General features: G+C 46.3%; 1 protein-coding gene across 4 annotated transcripts in view; it reads left to right on the top strand.

Annotated features, from left to right (window-relative positions):
• Positions 1–20,321, top strand: part of zswim8 (zinc finger, SWIM-type containing 8) — a 117,464-nt gene that overhangs the window by 48,222 nt on the left and 48,921 nt on the right. For all 4 annotated transcript variants that reach the window (XM_080450434.1, XM_080450433.1, XM_080450431.1 and 1 more), the window contains exons 11-18: positions 3,640–3,877; positions 5,144–5,613; positions 6,247–6,399; positions 13,312–13,891; positions 16,253–16,384; positions 16,878–17,057; positions 18,697–18,880; positions 19,734–19,841. In XM_080450434.1, coding sequence (XP_080306560.1) covers positions 3,640–3,877; positions 5,144–5,613; positions 6,247–6,399; positions 13,312–13,891; positions 16,253–16,384; positions 16,878–17,057; positions 18,697–18,880; positions 19,734–19,841 — 2,045 coding nt within the window. The remainder of the gene's footprint in view (positions 1–3,639; positions 3,878–5,143; positions 5,614–6,246; positions 6,400–13,311; positions 13,892–16,252; positions 16,385–16,877; positions 17,058–18,696; positions 18,881–19,733; positions 19,842–20,321) is intronic.

Raw genomic sequence — 20,321 nt, 5'->3', positions numbered from 1 at the left:
AACGCCTCAGGATCCCCCCAGTTAGAGTTGGCTTCAGTTTCAGCTTCACCCAGCTGACGGCTGCTCAGATGGTCATGATGAGCGCACGGTTGGGGAGCTGTTAAGTGAACCGGTAACCTTTTGACGGCCTCTCTACCCATTAAGCTATAGCCAACCAGTAACACTTGAGAGGTTAGGGCCGTTCGCATCAAGCACCATCCTACATATAATTAAGGAAACCTCTGTGGACAGGACCTGTCTGTCCTGCCCGGTTCTCCTCAATGGCTGGAGCAAATGATCTGAATTTGCACACGGCCAATTGTCCGTTAGCATATGCCCCAAATGACGACGCCCGTTTTTTAACCTTCCCAAAATGTAAGCTGTTTTTATGTCAACACCGGAGATTGGGAGTTTGGGCTATAGGAGGCGTCGCCATGGTTATAGCGCCCCAAGCTATGGGATGAATGATCAAACTGCGCACGGGCACTGTTAGACAGAGAACACGGCGAACTTATAAAGGACTTTCATTTACAGCTCGTGTCCACACACACTGCGTTTCATGAGAGGGAGGGTGCTTTAGATATCATCTTCATGCCACAAGCACGCAGATTCACACGCGCAATGTTCTAATCCAGGTGCCACGGGTCCGGCCGTGTGTGTTCGCTGTGGGTTTGCGACGGGTCGCGTGTGTGTGTGTGTGTGTTGGAACTGTTTATGAGCAGGTGTGTGTGGTGACGGGACACATGTGTGTGTGTGTTCACTGTGGGTTTGCGACGGGTCGTGTGTGTGTGTTGGAACCGTTTCTGAGCGGGTGTGGGTGTGTGTTCGCTATGGGTCCACGACGCGCCGACAGGGCGCACGCACGTGTGTTGGAACTGTTGCAGGTACCAAGTACAAAGTCACTTTCCATCCCTCATATACTGTCTGTGCACAGCGCATAACCCAAACTCTGCACATACTTTGGGTGCTCAGATCCCCGGACAGGTATGACCTAGTAACTATAATTATGTGAGTGTCCACAATGATGAACGATCTGTTCTGTAAACGGTGGCACAAATACACACTGCACAGTCCAGTGTCAGAGCTCACATGGAGGGGGGAGAGAGACGGAGAGAGGTCTCTGTCTCTGTGTGTCTGAAAGACGCATGCAATAGCATATATGGATAGTCTGACTGATTATTAATTATAAGGAGGCGAGATAGTTGTAGCCTATCTGAGGTAATGCCTGCTAGCCTACCTGTTGGTGTTCGCTATTCATAATCTTCTCTGTTGTTAACAAAACTTTGGGAGGGTGAGTGAGACCGATTGCACTCCAGATGTCCTCCTGATGGATTTTGATTGTCTGTCAGCGTTTCTATCGTTCATAAAATCACTCGGAAAGTGTTCCAAACAATATTGTTTACGACTTATAGTTGTGGTGTGGACGCTGCCATCCACTTTGGTTAGAACCATTTCTAAAACGACATATTTATAGTTATGGTTATCGTGCTTGGTTTGAAAGGTGCTGTAGTTTGTATGGAAGGATATTGGAATAGTTCTTCCTACTGTAGCTTTTCTTTAGTGTCTGTCTGTATACTAAATTTATATTTTTTGGCGCACTTGGTACAGTATACTAATAAAAAAATCATCTTTTGCATTCACCGGTGGCTCCCTGGCTGTTCCTTTGTGTTGTATATTTGTAGCCTCTGAGCACCTGGGACTTTATTTTCCGCTCTGTTGATCATTTTGTTTCAGAATGGACCCGTATTTTTTACTGGGATGTCTTTTGTGATTTCAGTTTCTCTATCTATCTCTCTCCCTCCCTCCCTCCCTCCCTCCCTTTCTCTCTCTCTCTCTCTCTCTCTCTCTCTCTCTCTCTCTCTCTCTCTCTCTCTCTCTCTCTCTCCCCCTCCCTTTCTCTCTCTCTGTCTCTCTCCATCCATACCCGTCTACCCGACCTTGTTTCGTATTGTTGTTTTGTATTGTTGTTTTTCTCCCATCCAAGGTCAGCTTTTATTGGGAGTTGACTGGAGCGACTCGACCAAACTCATCTGGTTCACTTCCGTCTTAATCAGAGAATACTGACCTTTTGTTTATTATAGAAAGGCTTTCGGGGCTCCTACGTGTTAATTTAACTGAACGTAAAAATATGTATTTATGCATGCAGAGGTGCATGGGTATATTCATGCATTTCCATACAACCAAACAGCCACAAAGCTTTGTTCATATGCGAGCGTGCGTGCGTGCGTATGTGTATACTTGTTTATATGTTGGGACTGGAGTAGAATAATCAATGCCTTGTTTACGTCTCCTCTCTCCTAAGGTGCCCTGACAAGCATCCTTGTCTAGAAAATGAACAAGCTGCAGGCTAGCTCATTAACTCACTCACTAATTACACGTCTGATGCTGCGTTCGCACTCTGCTACAGAGTGACAGATTCACAGGCACTTTTCAATGGAAAGTCAGCGAGAAGATCGTCGGGCTGTCGGGCAGAAACCTCATATCTCCATATTCAAACTTTTTATGTTTTCGTCATGCTACAGTGTCATACAAAAGTAGCAAAAATAGCTGATGTACAAGCTCACAACGTGTGAGTGTTAAGTGATTAAGTCTCTGTGGGTTTTATAAAATATTGAACCAATGGAAAGTATTAACAAGAGCTTGTGACTAAATAATAACTACATTGGATCTATTGGAACACAATTTTGGAGATACAAGGTTTCCACCCGACAGCAGCTTGATTGATTGATTAATTGATTGATTGATTGATTGATTGGGAACATTATTAGTCAGAAATGTAAACGGCACGTGGTACAGTAAGACATTAAGGCTAAAAGGATAACCCAAAAAAAAGTCCTCGGGACTTGAGCTGCACTCCAATGACACAGTGAAGTGTCAATCAATCATGTTCTTCTTTCACCGTTTCCACTCCCCTTCTCTCTCTACACTGTTCCTTCTCTCTCTACACTGTTCCTGCTTGTAATAAGAGAAACAACTCATTCTTGCCGTCAGCCAGTTCCATGTTCTTTTAGACCTAAGCCTTTATATTTTCCTTTATATTTGTCTCGGTCATCGATCCCGCACACAAACACATGATTGATGACCTCAACGAGTGTGTTGACCAGACTGCTTAAAGCTTACTTTATACTCCATCTATCAACACTGATTTTGGACACTGGTTCTCAAAGTGGGGTCCGGGGACCCCCAGGGGTCCTTGCGGGGGATCCAGGGGGTCCCCAGCAAATTCATTAATTGTTAACACATCGAGTGCCCGAGGTTTTTTAAAACAGGGTACATCCAACGCCAGCGTTTCTTACCGTTTACGATGATCGTTTTAGAGCTGTAGACGCCTCCACGAGGACCCGGATGTAAACAAAGGTGTCTGGGCGATGGCCGAGGGTCCCGTCTAACGACTGGAACAATAATATTTCTAGCGCGATCCCCCATTGCAGAGTGATCGCCCGTCGAAAATGGCTTGTTTTGACCACTGTAAAAAAGTATGGAGATATGGACCTTTTTCTCCAAATCATTCATTGGAGTGACGTTTTTGGACTCACATCCGTCCATTCCAATTTAAAGATAATTTCTAAGTTGCGTTTATGGCACTCAATGTGTTAATGGGAACCAAAATAAATAAATAAATCCAATCAACCAACCAGCTGTCTCCCTTTCTTTTGCCAGGCGCTTGGAGCTGGCGGTCCAGCTGAAGCAGTGGCACCTGAAGGTCATCGAGATCGTGAAGCGAGGCCAGCACCGCAAGTCCCTGGACAAGCTGTTCCAGGGCTTCAAGCCGGCCGTGGAGTCGTGCTACTTCAACTGGGAGGTGGCCTACCCGCTGCCCGGCATCACCTACTGCAACACGGACAAGAAGAGCGCCGCCTCCTTCTGCTGGGCCCGGAGCGTGCAGCAGCAGAGAGAGGTCAGTTTGTTTTGTTTGTCTAAAGGGATAGTTCACCCCCAAAATGACTTATATTCTATCGATTACGAAGCGTTGAATTCATGGAGATTTTTTAGTTTTTGTCTCATTGCTAAGCCAATAATTTGATGACCGACGGAAAGATGCTAATTTCTCCAGTAGGAGACTCAAAGTTGACACTTTGAGTCTCCTACTGGAGCCGCCGCCAGTCATCAAAGTATTGGCTTAGGAATGCGACAAAAACTAAAAAAATCTCCATGGGGTGTGTAATCGATAGAAAAAAAGTCATTTTGGGGGTGAACTATCCATTTAACCCAGGGATGGGCAACTGGGCCCGCACCGTCACTCAATGCGGCCCCAGGCCAAAATCCAAAAAAAAAAATATATATATATATTTTTTTTTGCACTTTTGAAATCACAAAGAAAAACAAAGTAGTCTAAACATATCCGAAATGGTGAACTATTGCCTTCAGCTGTTCCAAACATGCAACTTTCCATGAACCATTTTAATTACAACAGTCCACCAGTAGAGCGCGCTCTCGTTTATTTTAATAGAAGCCTTATTAATTATAATTCTAGTGTTAATTTTTGTATATTTTTAAGCCAAGGTTACAGCAATACTCTGAAAGGCATACTCAGGAATGTGAAGTTTTGTTTAGCAGTACAGCTGTAGTAAGTTGATTGAAGCATTACTAAATGCTAAATAAAAACAACGTTATAACGAATAATAATTGTTAATGTCCCTTATTTATCACATATGTGACTATTATGGGCTTTTTGAGTAATGGGGTACTACTGGCGAGAGTGCCGATAAAACATGCGGCCCCCCAGAGTGAGAGTGGAAATTTTGTGGCCCTCACCATCTACAAAGTTGCCCACCCCTGCTTTAACCCATTAAGACCTGAGGCCGATTTTCAAAACGCCTTCTAAATCCGAACCTAAGTTTTCTGAAAAAACGGTTGGAAACCTTTTATATCCAAAACCATTCCTTTTTTATTATTGTGAAAACGTGAAATAGTGAAAATAATAGCTGATCTACAAGCACACAACGCCTCGCATCGCGAGGCGTTGTGTGCTTGGAGACTTGGAGAAATTTTGTTTTTCTATCGATTAGTCACTAGTCACAGTGTTTTTCCTCCTCATACCCTTAGTACCCGGTGATCTGTAAAGTGTTGAACCAAATGAAATCAAATACCTGACCAGCACAGCTGTCATTGAATAGAAAGCAACATGTGTCTGTCTGTCTGTCTTGTTTCTCTGCCCGTCCAGAGAGGAGCCAAGGCGGCCATGTTAGGAGGCAGCGGAGACCCCTCCGAGGCAGGGGGAAGCGGAGGTGGCGGCCGTAGCAGCGGCCACTCCCCCCAGCAGCAGCAGGAGGTGGCGGTCCGCCCCAAGGAGACCCTGAGCGGCAGCAGCAGCAAGAGGAAGGGAGGGGGGGGGCTGTCCACGGGCGGCGGAGGGGGCGGGGTCCTGGTGCGCCTGGGCGGAGGAGGCGTCAGCCTCTCATTGGACGACGGAGGAGGAGGAGGAGGAGGAGCCGGAGGTAAAGTCATGTTCAAAGGAGCCGGCGGCTCCAGTTCGTCCTCCGCCGGGGGCAAGGTGAAGATGACCCAGAACGGAGGGAAGGGGGCCGTGTCTGGAGGGGGCTTGGGGTCGGGGGTGTCTGGAGGAGGAGGAGGAGGAGGGAGCAGCGGCGGTAAGCACGCCAGCGCCAAGCGGCGGACCAGCAGTGAGGACAGGTTGGTCGGAATGTTTTACCTACTATAGTTGACTTGAACTTAGCCCGAAAAAATGGCCGATCTACAAGTTTGAGCTTGTAGATCAGCCATTTTCGGCTATTAGTTATTTTAATATAAAAGTGTATTTAACTCTTTCACTGTATATACAACTAAATAAGGCCCAAGACTGCCAGCGATTTTTCAAGTTTCTAACCTTTTCAAGTAGTCACAGAATATTTATCTCCAGTATGATCGATCCCCTGATGGTTGCTAATCACGGAGGGTAAAAAATGTCATCGTGACCTCCCGTTCACTTGTTATACGCCGTTGAAAATAGCAAAAATACATAGTAAAACACAGGAGCGGAGATACAGGCTTTTTCCCAAATACTTTAAACAGCAAGTCAATGGAGCAGTAAATCTGTGGATCACGTTATCTCCTGGTTCTGTGTGAGAAAAAAAAAAATGGTGCTAATTGTTTAGGAAACTGAGCGCTAGTGGGGACTGGGGAGCGGGGCTCCTTTCACACCGTTTCACACATCCCAAATTAGCACTTAGGCATGACACCCATTTTCAGTGGTGAGATTTAATTTAGCTTTACGATCTATGATGACTACAAACTTAATAAACGTAATGTTCAACTCAATCCAAACAGCTCTCTGGAGCCGGACATGGCGGAGCTGAGCCTGGACGACGGCTCCAGCCTGGCTCTGGGCGCCGAGGCCAGCAACACCTTCGACTTCATGCCTCCTCCACCCGAGATGCTGCCCTCCCCCAGCCCGCTGCTCCGAGAGCCGCGCAAGTACAGGTACAAGTAGTAGCACCGTCTCAATTATTATGAACATGAATCACCTGATCTGTCATTAGTTTTGCATAATTGGCCGAATTGTTCCCATTCATCTGCATGAATTGATTTGTAAGTTTTCAAACATTTTCAAAGAGAGCAGAAATAGCAGATCTACAAACTCACAAGGTGTTGCATTGCAACGCGTTGGGAGCTTTTAGATCTGCTATTTCTGCAAGCTCACCAGGTGTCGCATTGCGACACGTGAGTTTGTAGATCTGCTATTTCTGCAAGCTCACAAGGCGTTGCATTGCGACACGTTGTGAGCTTGTAGATCTGCTATATCTGCCATTTATGTTCTGCTTTAAAGGAATAGTTCACCCCAAAAATGACTTATTTTCTATCAATTACACACCCCATGAAGCCTTGAATTCATGAATATTGTTTTGTTTTTGTCGCATTCCTAAGCCAATAATTTGATGACCGTGTGTATTTCCGGTAGGAGGCGGTAATCAAATTATTGGCTTAGGAATGCAACAAAAACAAAAAAAAATCCATGAATTCAAGGCTGCTTCTTCTTCTGTCGTATGTCCTTAGACCTTCAGCTCCGTTGCAGCAAGCCAGTCCAGTGTGTCATTGTCTAGGTCAATTAACACATTGAGTGCCAAAAACGGTCCGGACCGTTTTTCATAATCCAAACGAGGAGTGCCAAAAACGGTCCGGACCGTTTTTGAGAAAAAATATCCTTCACAGCACCATGAGATATAATTTTTCGAAGATTTAGACTCCAATCCACTTCCTGGTTAACTTATGACTTCAAAAGCCTGTATCTCGGCTCCTGTGTACATTTTCTTTTTATTATGTATTTTTTACTATTTTCGACTATTTTCAACTGGCTGCAACTATGGAACGGATTACCTAATGTTTTTAATTTTTTTCCCCCGATTGTACGAGACCCCTGTGTGTGTAATGAGGGGATCACTGTGAGGACGGTGATCACTGAAAATATTTTGTGACTACTTGAAAAAGGTTAAAAAATTGTTACAAATCCAGGCACTGTGAGTCGAGAGTTATGCATATAACTAAGGTTCTACGAATTCCGGATGACCGCCAGAGGCAGTGTTTTCAACACCTGGATATCATCGCGCGCTCGCGCATAGGTCGAATATTAATACCAACAAAGTCACTCGTGACCTGTGTGCACGCACGCCACCTATATAGGTGCGGGGCGCACAGCGTTCATCCTCATGAAATCTTTTCGTCAAGAACGAGATTCCGAGTGACAGTCAACTCTGGAGGTCATCCGGAATTCGTAGAACCTTAGTTATATGCATAACTCTCGTTCTACTTCATTCCTACTGACCGCCAGAGGCAGTGTTTTCAACACCTGGATGACTAATACCAACATAGTCACGAGGAATCTGCGCTTACCGAAGTCGGTTTGCAGAATAAACAGACAACACCACAGCCGTCGCCACAGGATGCGAGACGGCCAGGTTGACTATATATAGGAGCGGGCAAAAGCCCATGAAAGATGAAGCCCATTCGGCTGCATCTCCTGGCCTGCTCCAAGCCTGTATCACTGAGGGAGAGGCTCTGGCAACACCCGCGGTCAAGAAAGGCCTTGGGGGAACCTAGAGGCCCCCTGAAGACGTACATTTGCCTGAACGCGGCAATGAAAGTCTCCATTAAGCCAAGCACAGCTGTGCCCTTCCTCACAGACAAATACAACCAAACTCCAGCCATCACAGCTATGTCCTGCCACAGAGCCCGGACGGGACACAATAGGCAGGTACTAGAATGCAGTTGCTCCACCTCTGGTTGAGGAGCAAACTAACAAATCATCAGGCTAGCTGACATGAAAATGCAGAAAGCCTCTGAGGACGTAAGGAGGGGTCGGCCATATGGTAAACCCAGACCCATCGGAATCCCACTTTTACAGTCTCTGGCAATGGCCAGGGCATGAAGCCCATCTACTCACTTTTGCAGTGAGGACAAAGAGTACTAGCAGATAGTCATCTGAGAGCAGCCCGATGTACCGGCTGGGGACAAAGCTTCCAATACCACAGGCAAGCATCATGAAGGCACCCATGCAACCTGTGGGGGCCCCACGCGGAGAGCATCTCAATGGTAGAGAGGCTGAACCCTCTATCTAACATCATCCGCAGATATCTAGGGCAGCATAAGCACAGAGCAACGCTCCAACCTATGCAGTGGCCCTTGTCCCGACTAGAGCACAGTCTACACTCGCTGGCGTGCAACGCCCTGGTGTACGATGCACAAAAATTCAGTAATTTTCGGACAATAGTATTGAATTTCAGTGGTCAATGACGCAGCCGAAGGTTAGGAGTGAGGATGCCACATGCACCTCCCCCCCTAACTGTGACAGGAGAGCTTGTCTCTGTGGAGAGGCCAAGGCACTTCATTGAGAAGCTGCAGTAGGCCAGAGCATCTTGCCCTAACGGACTGGTCTGTCCCGGAAGGGAGACCGACAGTCAACAACGCGTTATGCCCTCAAGGCTAACGGTACTACCGCTCTGCCATACCTATGCACGTGATCCGAACTGCTATCGGATCCAAGAGGCTTCCAGTGGGAAACAAGTCCGCAGCCTGGACTGTACACCCAACAAGCGCATTGCTATGAAATTTGCAAGATGAGGCAAGGTCCACGAAAGGAGCTTCCTAGCCTCCTGCAGAGACTGACTGGGTCAAGCGCCCCAGAAGGCAGACTGTTGACATATTGTGTTATTGAACACGGCATAAACATCCTGAGGGCCAGGTGGACTGCACGCAGGTCCAGTGCATTAGCGACACTGGCTGGAGACCCTCACCATTCTGTTGCAGTCTTGGGGTTTGAGGCCCAAGCCACAAATATATATGCCCATTTGTACATGCGTGAAATTTGTCCACTGTATTTATTTACCCATCCTAGAACTACTAGGAGCAGTGAGCCGCCATTCTCCGGCGCTCATGGGGCTATTAGGGGCTCAGACAGGGACACACATCGACCCACTTCTGGCCTGGCGTCGAACCCGGGACACCCAGAGGCTCTGGCTCATTACCAAAGTAAACAGTGCCAATTCTCTAATCATGCAAGCAAACGCCTAGAATGATAGGCGCTGTATAGGCGCTGGATAGGCGCTGTGTCTGCGCATCAACACTCGCATGCCGGAGGGCCAGGGCGAGGTAGTCAAGGGAATGTCCAATACGTCACATTCCAGCCGCTGTGGCATGGCTTTAGTTAGCAGATCAGAGACTAACACTGTGGCCATGAGCAACGGTCATCCAGCTCGACAGCTTCATCTAGTGACACCACCAGAGAAGCAATGCTCACAGTTTACAGTTAAGGCGTTTAGCAGGCGCTCTTAATCCGGATCGACTTACAGTAAGGTAATGTAAGTAAAGTAAGCAATGTTGGCATCAACCACTAGCCTTAGGTATAGGCCATATTGGGCTGTACTCCCCATGGCTGACAAGCCCTTGGTAAGAGGTTCTGGAACTGGCCCACATGCCAAATCTCATGATGTACGGCACCGAGGGTGTACAACGACGATAGTTGTTGGACGCATCCATCTAGGCCAAGCCGTTATATGGCCAGCTGGGCTATGTACTCTCAACGCTTTCGTCCAGCGACAAGCAGTAGCGGAGTGGGACACACTTACTATGCTGAAGCTATGTTGCGGTGGTCCGCACGTGGTTCCTCAAAGCGGCAGAATGGGATACATTCTCAACGCTGACCCCTTTTTTTCCCTTCGTCCAGCGACAAGCAATAGCGGAGTGGGACACACTTACTATGCTGAAGCTACGTTACGGTGGGCCGCACGTGGTTCCCCTCCTTTTTCTTTCCTCTGGCCAGCGACCAGCAGCAGCGGAGCGAGACACACTCCCAATGCCAGCGGTATATTCCAGTGGGCGCACGCCGCAGTGGCGTGGTCCCTCCAAAAGCGGCAGAGCGAGACACACTCTCAACGCTAATACTTTACACTCCTTTCGTCCAGCGACAAGCAGTAGCGGAGCGAGACACACTCCTAATGCTTACGCCATATGGCGGTGGGCCGCCCGCCATGGTTTCTCAAAGCGGCAGAGCGAGATGCACTCTCAACGCTAATCCTTTTCCCTTCTTTCGTCCAGTGACAAGCAGTAGTGGAGCGACCAGCAGCAGCGGAGCGAGACACACTCCCAATGCTAGGGGAGGTAGGCTATATTCCATTGGGGGGCACGCCGCAGTGGCACTTACCAGTGCAAAATACAGCATGCAGCTGGTATAACATGACTGTCAGTCATTATTTCTTGTTTCTTTTTTCCTGTCCAGCCTCATCATGATTTGTGTGCATGGGGATCTCATCTTAAACAAGCTCAGTGCTTAATGAGTTTTCCAATTTAGTAGACCTTGTATTGTGAATTTGTACTTCCATGTACTGCTTTCAATTCAGTGGCCAAGAGTTCGTCATCCTGACAATTCCTCTAGCTGAGAAAGCATCCAGAGGGCTCAATGATAGCATCCCTGTGGGAGACAAATCCGCCCCAACCTGGCCAACCCAGTCGGCCTTTCTGCCAGCAGTATGCCGCTGCAATTAGCCAAACATTCACAGCCATAGCCTGTGTCAGGCACCATAGTCAGGACATGACCGGCACAAGTAATGGACCTTCCCTTCTGGGACCAGCAATTGTTGCAATAATCCATGGGCAACAGCAACAGAGTGAGACACTCAATACTACTGATGACGTAGCCGTAGCAAAAGCGAGAATCATTCAGGCTACAGTGTCAAGGACACAGTATGATAGTCAAGAAGTGGCAAAGCTAAACACACTTCTATCGTCATATAGAATTCTTTAAGAATATTTCACTACCAAGCACATAGTATTATCTGGATAGCAGCAGAGCGACATACCCTCAAGCTATGACATCAGTATTCACAGTATACTGCATATGTTGAATAGCAGTAGTGAGTACCAGGTACACACAGTATAAGTGGGTAACAGCAGCAGAGTGAGATACACTTGTGCTATTGGTAACGTAGCCATAGCAACAGAGTGAGAATCGTTCAAGCTACAGCGTCAAGTACATATGTACTTGTTAATGTATTGTGTCTTGGACACAATTAACACAATTAACATTAATGTTAATTAATGTTGTCTTGGACCCCAGGAAGAATAGCTGCTGGTTTCCCTTTTGCCGCAGCTAATGGGGATCCATTGCCAATAAACAAAGCTTATTGATTATCAGTACCCAGAGTACAATGTTACTAATATGTAACTTCGTCGTAGCAAGGAGCGACAACCACTCAAGCCACAGTGTCAAGTCATGTGTCAAGTACCCACAGTATGATAACCCAAGTGATGGCAAGGCAAGACACACTTGAACCATACCAGTATTATAATTCCATTTTACTACCAAGCACAAAGCAGTATAACCTGAATAGCAGCAGCGAGTCCCACTCAAGCTATGATACACACTCAAACTGTGAGGTTAAGCACACACAGTGGCAGTATTGGCATATATGCTGCTTAAGTCAGCTGTCATTGATCAGCGAGACCTCTTTTATCCCATTAAGACCTGGAACTGTGTCATTTTTAGATTTGAGCTAAAAAGCATTATTTTACACTTTGGGCTATTCAAAAATAGCAGATCTACAAGCTCACAGGTAGACAGTGTACTGACTGAGCCATTGGATAGCAATCAAGCTAACAAGCGCCATATGTCTGCGTCAAAGTGAGAACCACTTTCAGCAAAAACATTCACAGAAGAGCGCCGCTCATACAGTGGTGTAAAGTAACTAAGTACATGTACTCAGTTCTGTACTTAAGTTCAATTTCGCTTAGGTATTTGTACTTTAATGGAGCCCAGTTATCTGCCACTGCGCTCATTAACGCTTTGGTCGTCTCCTCGAGGCGAAAGAACACCTTCTATGAGACACATTAACCAGTCAATCTGGCTCCACCGCCGTCGTGTCATCGAGGCGAGAGACGGTCTTCTCAAAGCGGCAGAATGGGATACATCCTCAACGCTGAATACTTTCCCCTCTTTTACTTTATTTGTCTGTAAACAGCACAACACATGCACTCACCGTCGCCAATGTACAACTATGGCTCCATAGTTATCCGTGCCAGGTTCAACAACAACGGTGGAGCGGGGAAAGTTAACGGTGTTATTGTCGTTAGCTCCAATGCTAGCAAGCAACCGCTAACTCCGTTCACCGTCGCATGCGTTCTTTTTTTTTTTTTCTCTCTCTCCTTCCTTGTTCCTTTCCGACAGCCCCTATAAACGGGGTAACGTAATTCCATGGTAGCAGGCTACGCAGTCTCTGGAGGACGGACCGCAGTCCGTAGCCCCAACCGTGTTGGTTTACGAAACTTCACGCGCAGCTGCAAGTATCGACCTACGCTTTGGAGGCGAAAAGATGAAAGAGGATGAACGCTGTGCGCCCCGCACCTATATAGGTGGCGTGCGTGCACACAGGTCACGAGTGACTTTGTTGGTATTAATATTCGACCTATGCGCGAGCGCGCGATGATATCCAGGTGTTGAAAACACTGCCTCTGGCGGTCAGTAGGAATGAAGTAGAAACCCTGTTTTAAAAAAACCCTGGCACTCAATGTGTTAAGCCACGATCACCATTAGGTGGCCGGTATTTAATTCAAGGCTTCATGGGGTGTGTAATTGATAGAAAAGATATCATTTTTTGGGTGAACTACTCCTTTAAGAACTTTAAGAACCCTATATTTATTATTATAATTATTTCTTTTCACAAATAAAGGCCTTTTTAATCCCCAAATGGCAGGAGCTTGATGCATCTGATTTGAACCTTGTTTGTACTTGTTTAATTTAATTATTGTTAAAATGTTTACATATTGATTTTATGTATTGTAACCCATTTTGTAATATTGTTTAAAAAAAGTTGCTATATAAATAAAGTATTATTCTTATTATTACAGTGGGGGAGGAGGAGGAAGTGGGAACACCTCCAAAATGTTCGACGCCAAGCGGGTCGCCGGCCACGCCCCGGCGGCGACCCCGCCCCTCATCCCGCCCAAGGACCCGTCGACGACGGTGCTGGTCGTCATGGACACCGCCTCCTCCGCCGACGACGACAAGGGGGTGGAGCTGGAGGCGGAGCTGGACGACAACAAGGACGAAGAGGAGGACTTAGAGGAGGAGGAGGACTTAATAGAGACGGACCCCCTCCCGGACGAGGCTGGCGGGCCCTCGGGGGCCTCAGGGACCCCCTCTGCCACCGCTGGAAAACCTCCTCGGGGAGGAGGAGGAGGCCCCTCCCCCGGGAACCACCCCCGCGCCCCGGTGACCGTAGTGGGCGGGGCTGCTGTGGCCGCTGTGGGGGCGGAGCCAGCGGCAGTGGCGGCCGGGGGCGGCGGCGGCGAGGACGACTACCAGGCGTACTACGTGAACGCCGCCTCCGAGGACGGGCAGGACCGCGGCGTGGCCGACGTGCACCAGGAGGAGGAGCCGGACATCTTCGCCGGGATCAAACCTCTGGAGCAAGAGGGACAAATGGAGGTACGGAGGAGTTTACTATACATTACTGTACGGAGGAGTTTACTATACATTACTGTACGGAGGAGTTTACTATACATTACTGTACGGAGGAGTTTACTATACATTACTGTACGGAGGAGTTTACTATACATTACTGTACGGAGGAGTTTACTACATTACTGCTGAGTGTGTTCTGGCCACGTGAGGCCGTGGTTTACCATGATTTCTCTACGGCTAAGAGGCAAAACAAAGTAGGTTTGGGATCCGGAACCGGATCCAACATCGAGGAACGGCAATTCGTTCCATCAGATTTTGGAACCGTTTGTAGAGCCGTTTTTATCACACTGTCAGAGCTTGGACTTATGTGGACTTCATGTCTGCTATACAATTAGAACCATTAACACATTCCACGTCAGAGTTTAATATCATAATGTACTCACCAGTGCCAGCGATTTTTTAGTTTTTTTCACGTCGCCACAGACCTCGCTAAATCCGTTAAAATCGCGCGTTCAACTGTTTGTAAACACACAGGGTAGCTGTGTGAGACGCCCAGCGAAGACCGTTTCGATCGACGATCGTCCATTTTGAAGCTACAGCGGTTTATGTTAAACAGCGATCAGCGATGAGAAAAACAACAACCGAGAAAATGGAGATTTAGTTTCCGCTTTAGAGTGGAGGCGGATGGGAACAAAAATCTCCGGATATGGATAATTCCGTTTCCGGTGGTGCTACAATGAAATGTGTCGTGGCGAACGAGGCCTACAATGAAATGTGAACCTGGGAGAAAAAAGACCACTTCGCGTAGATCTACGCGACTGGCACGCTGCGCAATTATTTAGGTTCGCGTAGATCTACGTGATTGGCACTCAATGTGTTAATAACAGTATATTTGTGACTGACGGCACAAACCAGGAAGTTGCAAATGAATGGAAGATACCGAAATACTTTGAAAGAACAGCATGTGACTTCTAATCAACGTTATTTTAAGAAAAGAACACACACTGGCATACGTACATGCTAATCAGCATGCTGGTTTCATATCTAACAGTTCTATATCTGTGGTTGTCACTTATCACGCTACCACAGCCGAGAAAGTCTGGAGTCCCTGCTCAAACACAGTTTTGCTTGCCGAAAATAGCCGATCTACAAGCTCACAAGCTATTTCCGTTGTGCGATAGATCTGGGGACGGAGGTGCACATTTTGATTGATTGAATATTTTATTAGGCAAAAAATGTAAAACAGCACAGTTCCAATGAGGTCCTTGATATTCAATTCATAGACATGGCACCACAGTTCAAATATCATTAAAAAAAACAGGTAAAAGATAACATTATGTACATCAAAAAAATAAAAAAGGGGAAACAAATTAGATAAAAGACTATGTACAGGAACGGGGGGGGGGGGGTCGTTTGTCTAACGGGAAAAAAAGTACTACCTCCTTTCTTGGCCTCCTGAAAATGTTCAGGGCTGTTTTAACACATTGATTGCCTAGATCAAGTTAACTAGTTTTTCAAATCCATCACTTGATTGCCTAGAACTCGTTTTTTTTAATATATTTTTTTTTAATTTGACCCAAAGACCAAGGAGATATGATTTTTCGAAGATCTAGACTCCTATCCACTTCCTTGTTAACTTAAGACTTAAAAATTCTGTATCTCGGCTCCTGATTACTTTTTTTTTTCAATGACAAATCTCTGGCATAAAACTGCAAAAAATCAGAAATAATTCAGGCAGTGAATGTGTTAAAAGAGCCCAGCGAACTGCACTTTTTTTAGTGAACACCCTTTAAGTCTGTTTGTTGGTTAAAACAAATATTAAACCAATGAAAAGTATTAAAAAGTGCTTCTGACAAAACCAGCTAACTCCATTGGATCCTCAAACTTTCTGCTAAACCAGCTATGTCCACCAAAGGGGGGTGGAGTTAGCTGGTTTTGCTGACTCCAGGCTCCACCCCCTTTTGACCTCCAACCTCATTGTGAGCTTGGAGGTCCATTCAGCTGTTCTTATCAATGATGAACAAAACCTCCTAACTCCACTTTTTGTGTTGTTTTCTCATTTCCTGAAAACTTTACATTTTGGAATTAGCTGGTTTCTGCCCGACAGCAGAGATATCTTCTTCAAGTTCAAATATATCCAAATGTCATGTATCTGAAGAAGAGCAGTGTGCTCAACACGTCACTTTTAGGACGCCACAATAAAGTCATTGAAGGGAAGCTACAGTGTGCAAACTCTTCAATTCCTTTGTCAAAGTTCAATCATTTCAAATGATGTGTCAACCTGTAAAAAGCGGAGAAACGACAGAGGCCTACATTAGGATGAAAGCACTGGACTGTGTAATAAATTGGGCATAACCGCCTGACCGCTGCCTGTGTGTTTCCCAGGTGCTGTTTGCGTGCGCCGAGGCGCTCCATGCCCACGGCTACAGCAACGAGGCCTGTAGGCTGGCGGTGGAACTGGCCGGAGACCTCCTGGCCAACCCCCCCGACCTGAAGGTGGAACAGCCACAGACCAAGGTACAACCACACACACACAACAAGAACTCCTTTGGTATGTGTTTGACAGGGCAGCACTTCTGTGTTTTACTAACCCATTCAATCCAGATCTACAAGCTCATAGCACGGCACTCGGCGCCGCGCTATGAGCTTGTAGATCTGCTATTTTTGCATAGCCAAATAAATAATTAATTAAAATAAATAATTTGAAGAAGAGCAGCAGTGTGCTCAAAACGTAATTTTAGGTGGACGCCACAATAAAGTCATTGAAAGGGAGCTACAGTGTGCAAACCCTTCTGTTCCTTTGACAAATCACTTGAAAACGTACATGATTTTGTACTTGTACAACCTGTAAAAAGCTGAGAAACGACAGAGGCCTACATGAGGATGAAAGCGCTGGACTACGTCCATAAAACTAAACTAAAATAGAAACCAAAAAGTCGAAACGAAAAACAGCCAGTCAAAACAAATGAAAAAATTCAAATGTACAATAACCTTGCTCCGTGTTGTTCAGGGTAAGAAGAGCAAAGTGTCGACCACCCGTCAGACGCAGGTGGCCACCAGCACTCTGTCTAAAGCTGCCTTCCTGCTCACCGTGCTCTGTGAGCGGCTGGAGCTCCACAACCTGGCCTTCAGCACCGGCATGTTCTCCCTGGAGCTAATGAGACCTCCTGCCTCCACCAAGGCTCTGGAGGTAACACACACACACACACACACACACACACACACACACACACACACACACACACACACACACACACACACACACACACACACACACACACACACACACACACACACACACCCCCACACACACACACACACACACACACACACACACACACACACACACACACACACCTTCCTCCACCAAGGCCCTGGAGGTACGTAGATATGATAAATAACTAAAATATTAAAATAAATTATTGACATTTTTTATACTTCGTTGTAAGCTTGTAGATCAGCTATTTCTGTTTTTTTTATATTTGAAAATGTGTGAACATTATTCCACATGGAAACGATTATGACAATCATGCAAAAAATAATTGCCATTATCTCAAATAATTACGATCAGACGATTATGTAATACCGTAATTTCCGGACTATAAGGCGCACCTGAATATAAGCCGCACCAGCCAAATTTAGGAAAAAAAACAAATGTGTGCATATACAAGCCGCACTGGACCGCAGGTGTGAAATCCATAGATTTAGAAGGTCCCCTAGTGGCCGTTAGCTGTAAAAATCCATAGATTAGCCGCACCGCTGTATAAGCCGCAGGGTCCAAAAATGGGGAAAAAAGTCGCGGCTTATAGTCCGAAAATTACGGTAATTGTGACAGGCCTAGTACCCCCCACAGACACGCACGCACGCACACACACACACACACACACACACACACACACACACACACACACACACACACACACACACCAGAGACCTGTTTTTTATTGAATCGAGGCAAAAGTTGGAAATAATTGTGATATTGATTTCAAGTCATATCGCCCAGCCCTATAGTTAGTGAGTGTGCCCAGGCTTCAAGTCACCTCGTCTCCCTCCTTATTGGCCTCCCGGCATGCTCACTGAATCCCCTCCAAATGATCCAGAATGATGCCGCAGCACGCCTGGTCTTCAACCAGCCAAACTGTTCACGTCTCCCGCCTGGGAAACACCCTGGACAACGCTCCACACGTCCTAGACTCTTCTCCCTCCTGGATCCCAAGTAGTAGCCTTTCCAAACCACGTGGCCCAAAGGTCAGGACCCTATCTCCGGTTTCTGTAGTGTGAGGTGGCTTGATGTACAAGTACACCCCCTGGACAGGACGCTAGTATGTCGTTTTATAGTCTTTGGTAAGACCCGGCCGAGGTCAGGGCGGACACTCTAACCCAGGGGTCTTCAACGTTTTCAGGCCAAGGACCCCTAGCTGAGAGAGAGATGAAGCAGGGACCCCCTCTATATTGTATAACATTGTGTTTCAGATACACTTTTGCTGCTCTTTTTTCCCTCTACACCTATAACTCTTTCCCAAAAATAGCCGATCTACAAGCTCACAACGCCTCGCGCTGCGAGGCGTTCTGAGCTTGTAGATCTGCTATTTTTGGCTAAAGTTCTCCACAAAAAAGGGATGCTAGGGTGGTTAAGGTAAACAAAAAAAAATTTATCACAAAGATATGGCGGACCCCCTGTAGTAGCTCTGAGGACCCCCTAGGGGTCCCGGACCCCCTGTTGAAGACCCCTGGACTAGAGTTCATGTTTACTCTGCTTACTCCCATTTCGCTTGTAAGTCGCTCTGGATAAGAGCGTCTGCTGAATGTCTTTGTATGTGTCCTGTCAGGTGAAGCTGGCCTACCAGGAGTCAGAGGTGGTGGCTCTGTTGAAGAAGATCCCCCTGGGCGTGGTGGAGATGACCGCCATCAGAGACCGCGCCGAGCAGCTGCGAGACGGCAACTTCTGCGACTACCGGCCCGTCCTGCCCCTCATGCTGGCCAGCTTCATCTTTGACGTGCTGTGCACCCCAGGTAAGCACCGACTCTGTGATGTGCTGTGTATCCTATCCAGGCCAATTAGTTCTCAAACTTTTTTTTATTTTCAAGGACCCCCATAACTCTGAAAGTGTACAAATGGACCCCCCCCTCCAAGGGACCCTGAACCCCACTTTGAGAAGAAGCCTACTCAACCCCCAGTACTTGAATCAAAGTATAGATACTCTAGGTCAAATATCACCCAACTACAAGTGAAAGTTACTCAGTCAAATGTGTACTTGAAAATTGCTTTAGTAATTACAAAGTATATTTTGTTTTTAAGAGTGTTCATAGTGTTAAAAGTGTTGTTAGTGTTAAAGGTAGGGTAAGTGATTTACTTTGGTTAAAATAAGTGTTAAATAGCTCTGTATTCTGATAGTACTCATTGCTATAAAGTGTTTGTTCAGTAAAAGGAGTCTCCCATGTCTCTCCAGCTGTTTTATTAAACAGAAAATCCATTTTCAGTGCTCTCTCCTGATTGGCTTAAATGTTGTCACCTACCTGAAAATGTACTATATTCTGTTTGCTAAAGAGCTGGAGAGACCCCTGTGACCGAACAAACGCTCTGTAGCAATGATTACTATCAGAATATAGTACTTTAACCTTTTTAACAAAACAAAATATATATATATCACTTACCCTACCTTTAAGTATTGATAATGCTAAGATTGATGATAGTGTTAAGTGTTGATATTTTAATTATTATTTTTTTAGTTAGTGTGTGTGCGTGTGCGCGTCCAAGCATGCACTGTCTCCCCCGCTCCCTGTGCCTTCCTGTCTGTCAGATTTCGGGTACAAATGGGACTTCCAGTCATTAACATTTGGACCCGTTGCACTTTTCCTCATATAGTTTGTGCTGTGGTGTCCCCAACGGGCTCCCGTCCGCCCAGCCGGAACCGAAACAACGAGATGCCGGGGGACGAGGAGCTGGGCTTCGAGGCTGCGGTCGCTGCACTCGGTAAGAATGCTAATGCTCGCTGCGCAGACACGATAACTCAATAATGCAGGCCGACTCCATTATTAGGTGCTAAACTTCTGGCTTCTCCTGCATCTGTCAATTAGCGGCGCCGCTGCTGTCAAATAAATGGAAAATACCGTGAGACCACATTGATCGTTGTCATTGACTGACACAGCCTTGGCCGCTCCAAGTTTTTGATTTTGCATAATTGTCAGTGGTGGAAGAAATACTGTGATTTAACCTTTTTCATGCCAAGGACCCCTAAATTGATATACATTTGGCCGTGGACCCCCATCAGAAAAAATTTTGTGCCAGGGACCTCCAGAAGCAAAGATTTGAGATAAAAATGCTTGCTTAAAAATATATATACATTCAAAGATATGCACACATCTTCAAGATTTTTCAAAAATAGCAGATATACAAGCTCATAGCGCAGCACTTGGTGCCGCGCTATGAGCTTGGTCTATGAGCTTGGTCTAT

The sequence above is a fragment of the Gymnoscopelus braueri genome (genome assembly GCF_963280865.1).
Source record: "Gymnoscopelus braueri genome assembly, chromosome: 14".
NCBI classification, from domain to species: Eukaryota; Metazoa; Chordata; class Actinopteri; order Myctophiformes; family Myctophidae; genus Gymnoscopelus; species Gymnoscopelus braueri.
The sequence above is the reverse complement of the archived record's forward strand: the minus strand, read 5'-3'. Positions and strand labels throughout refer to the sequence as shown.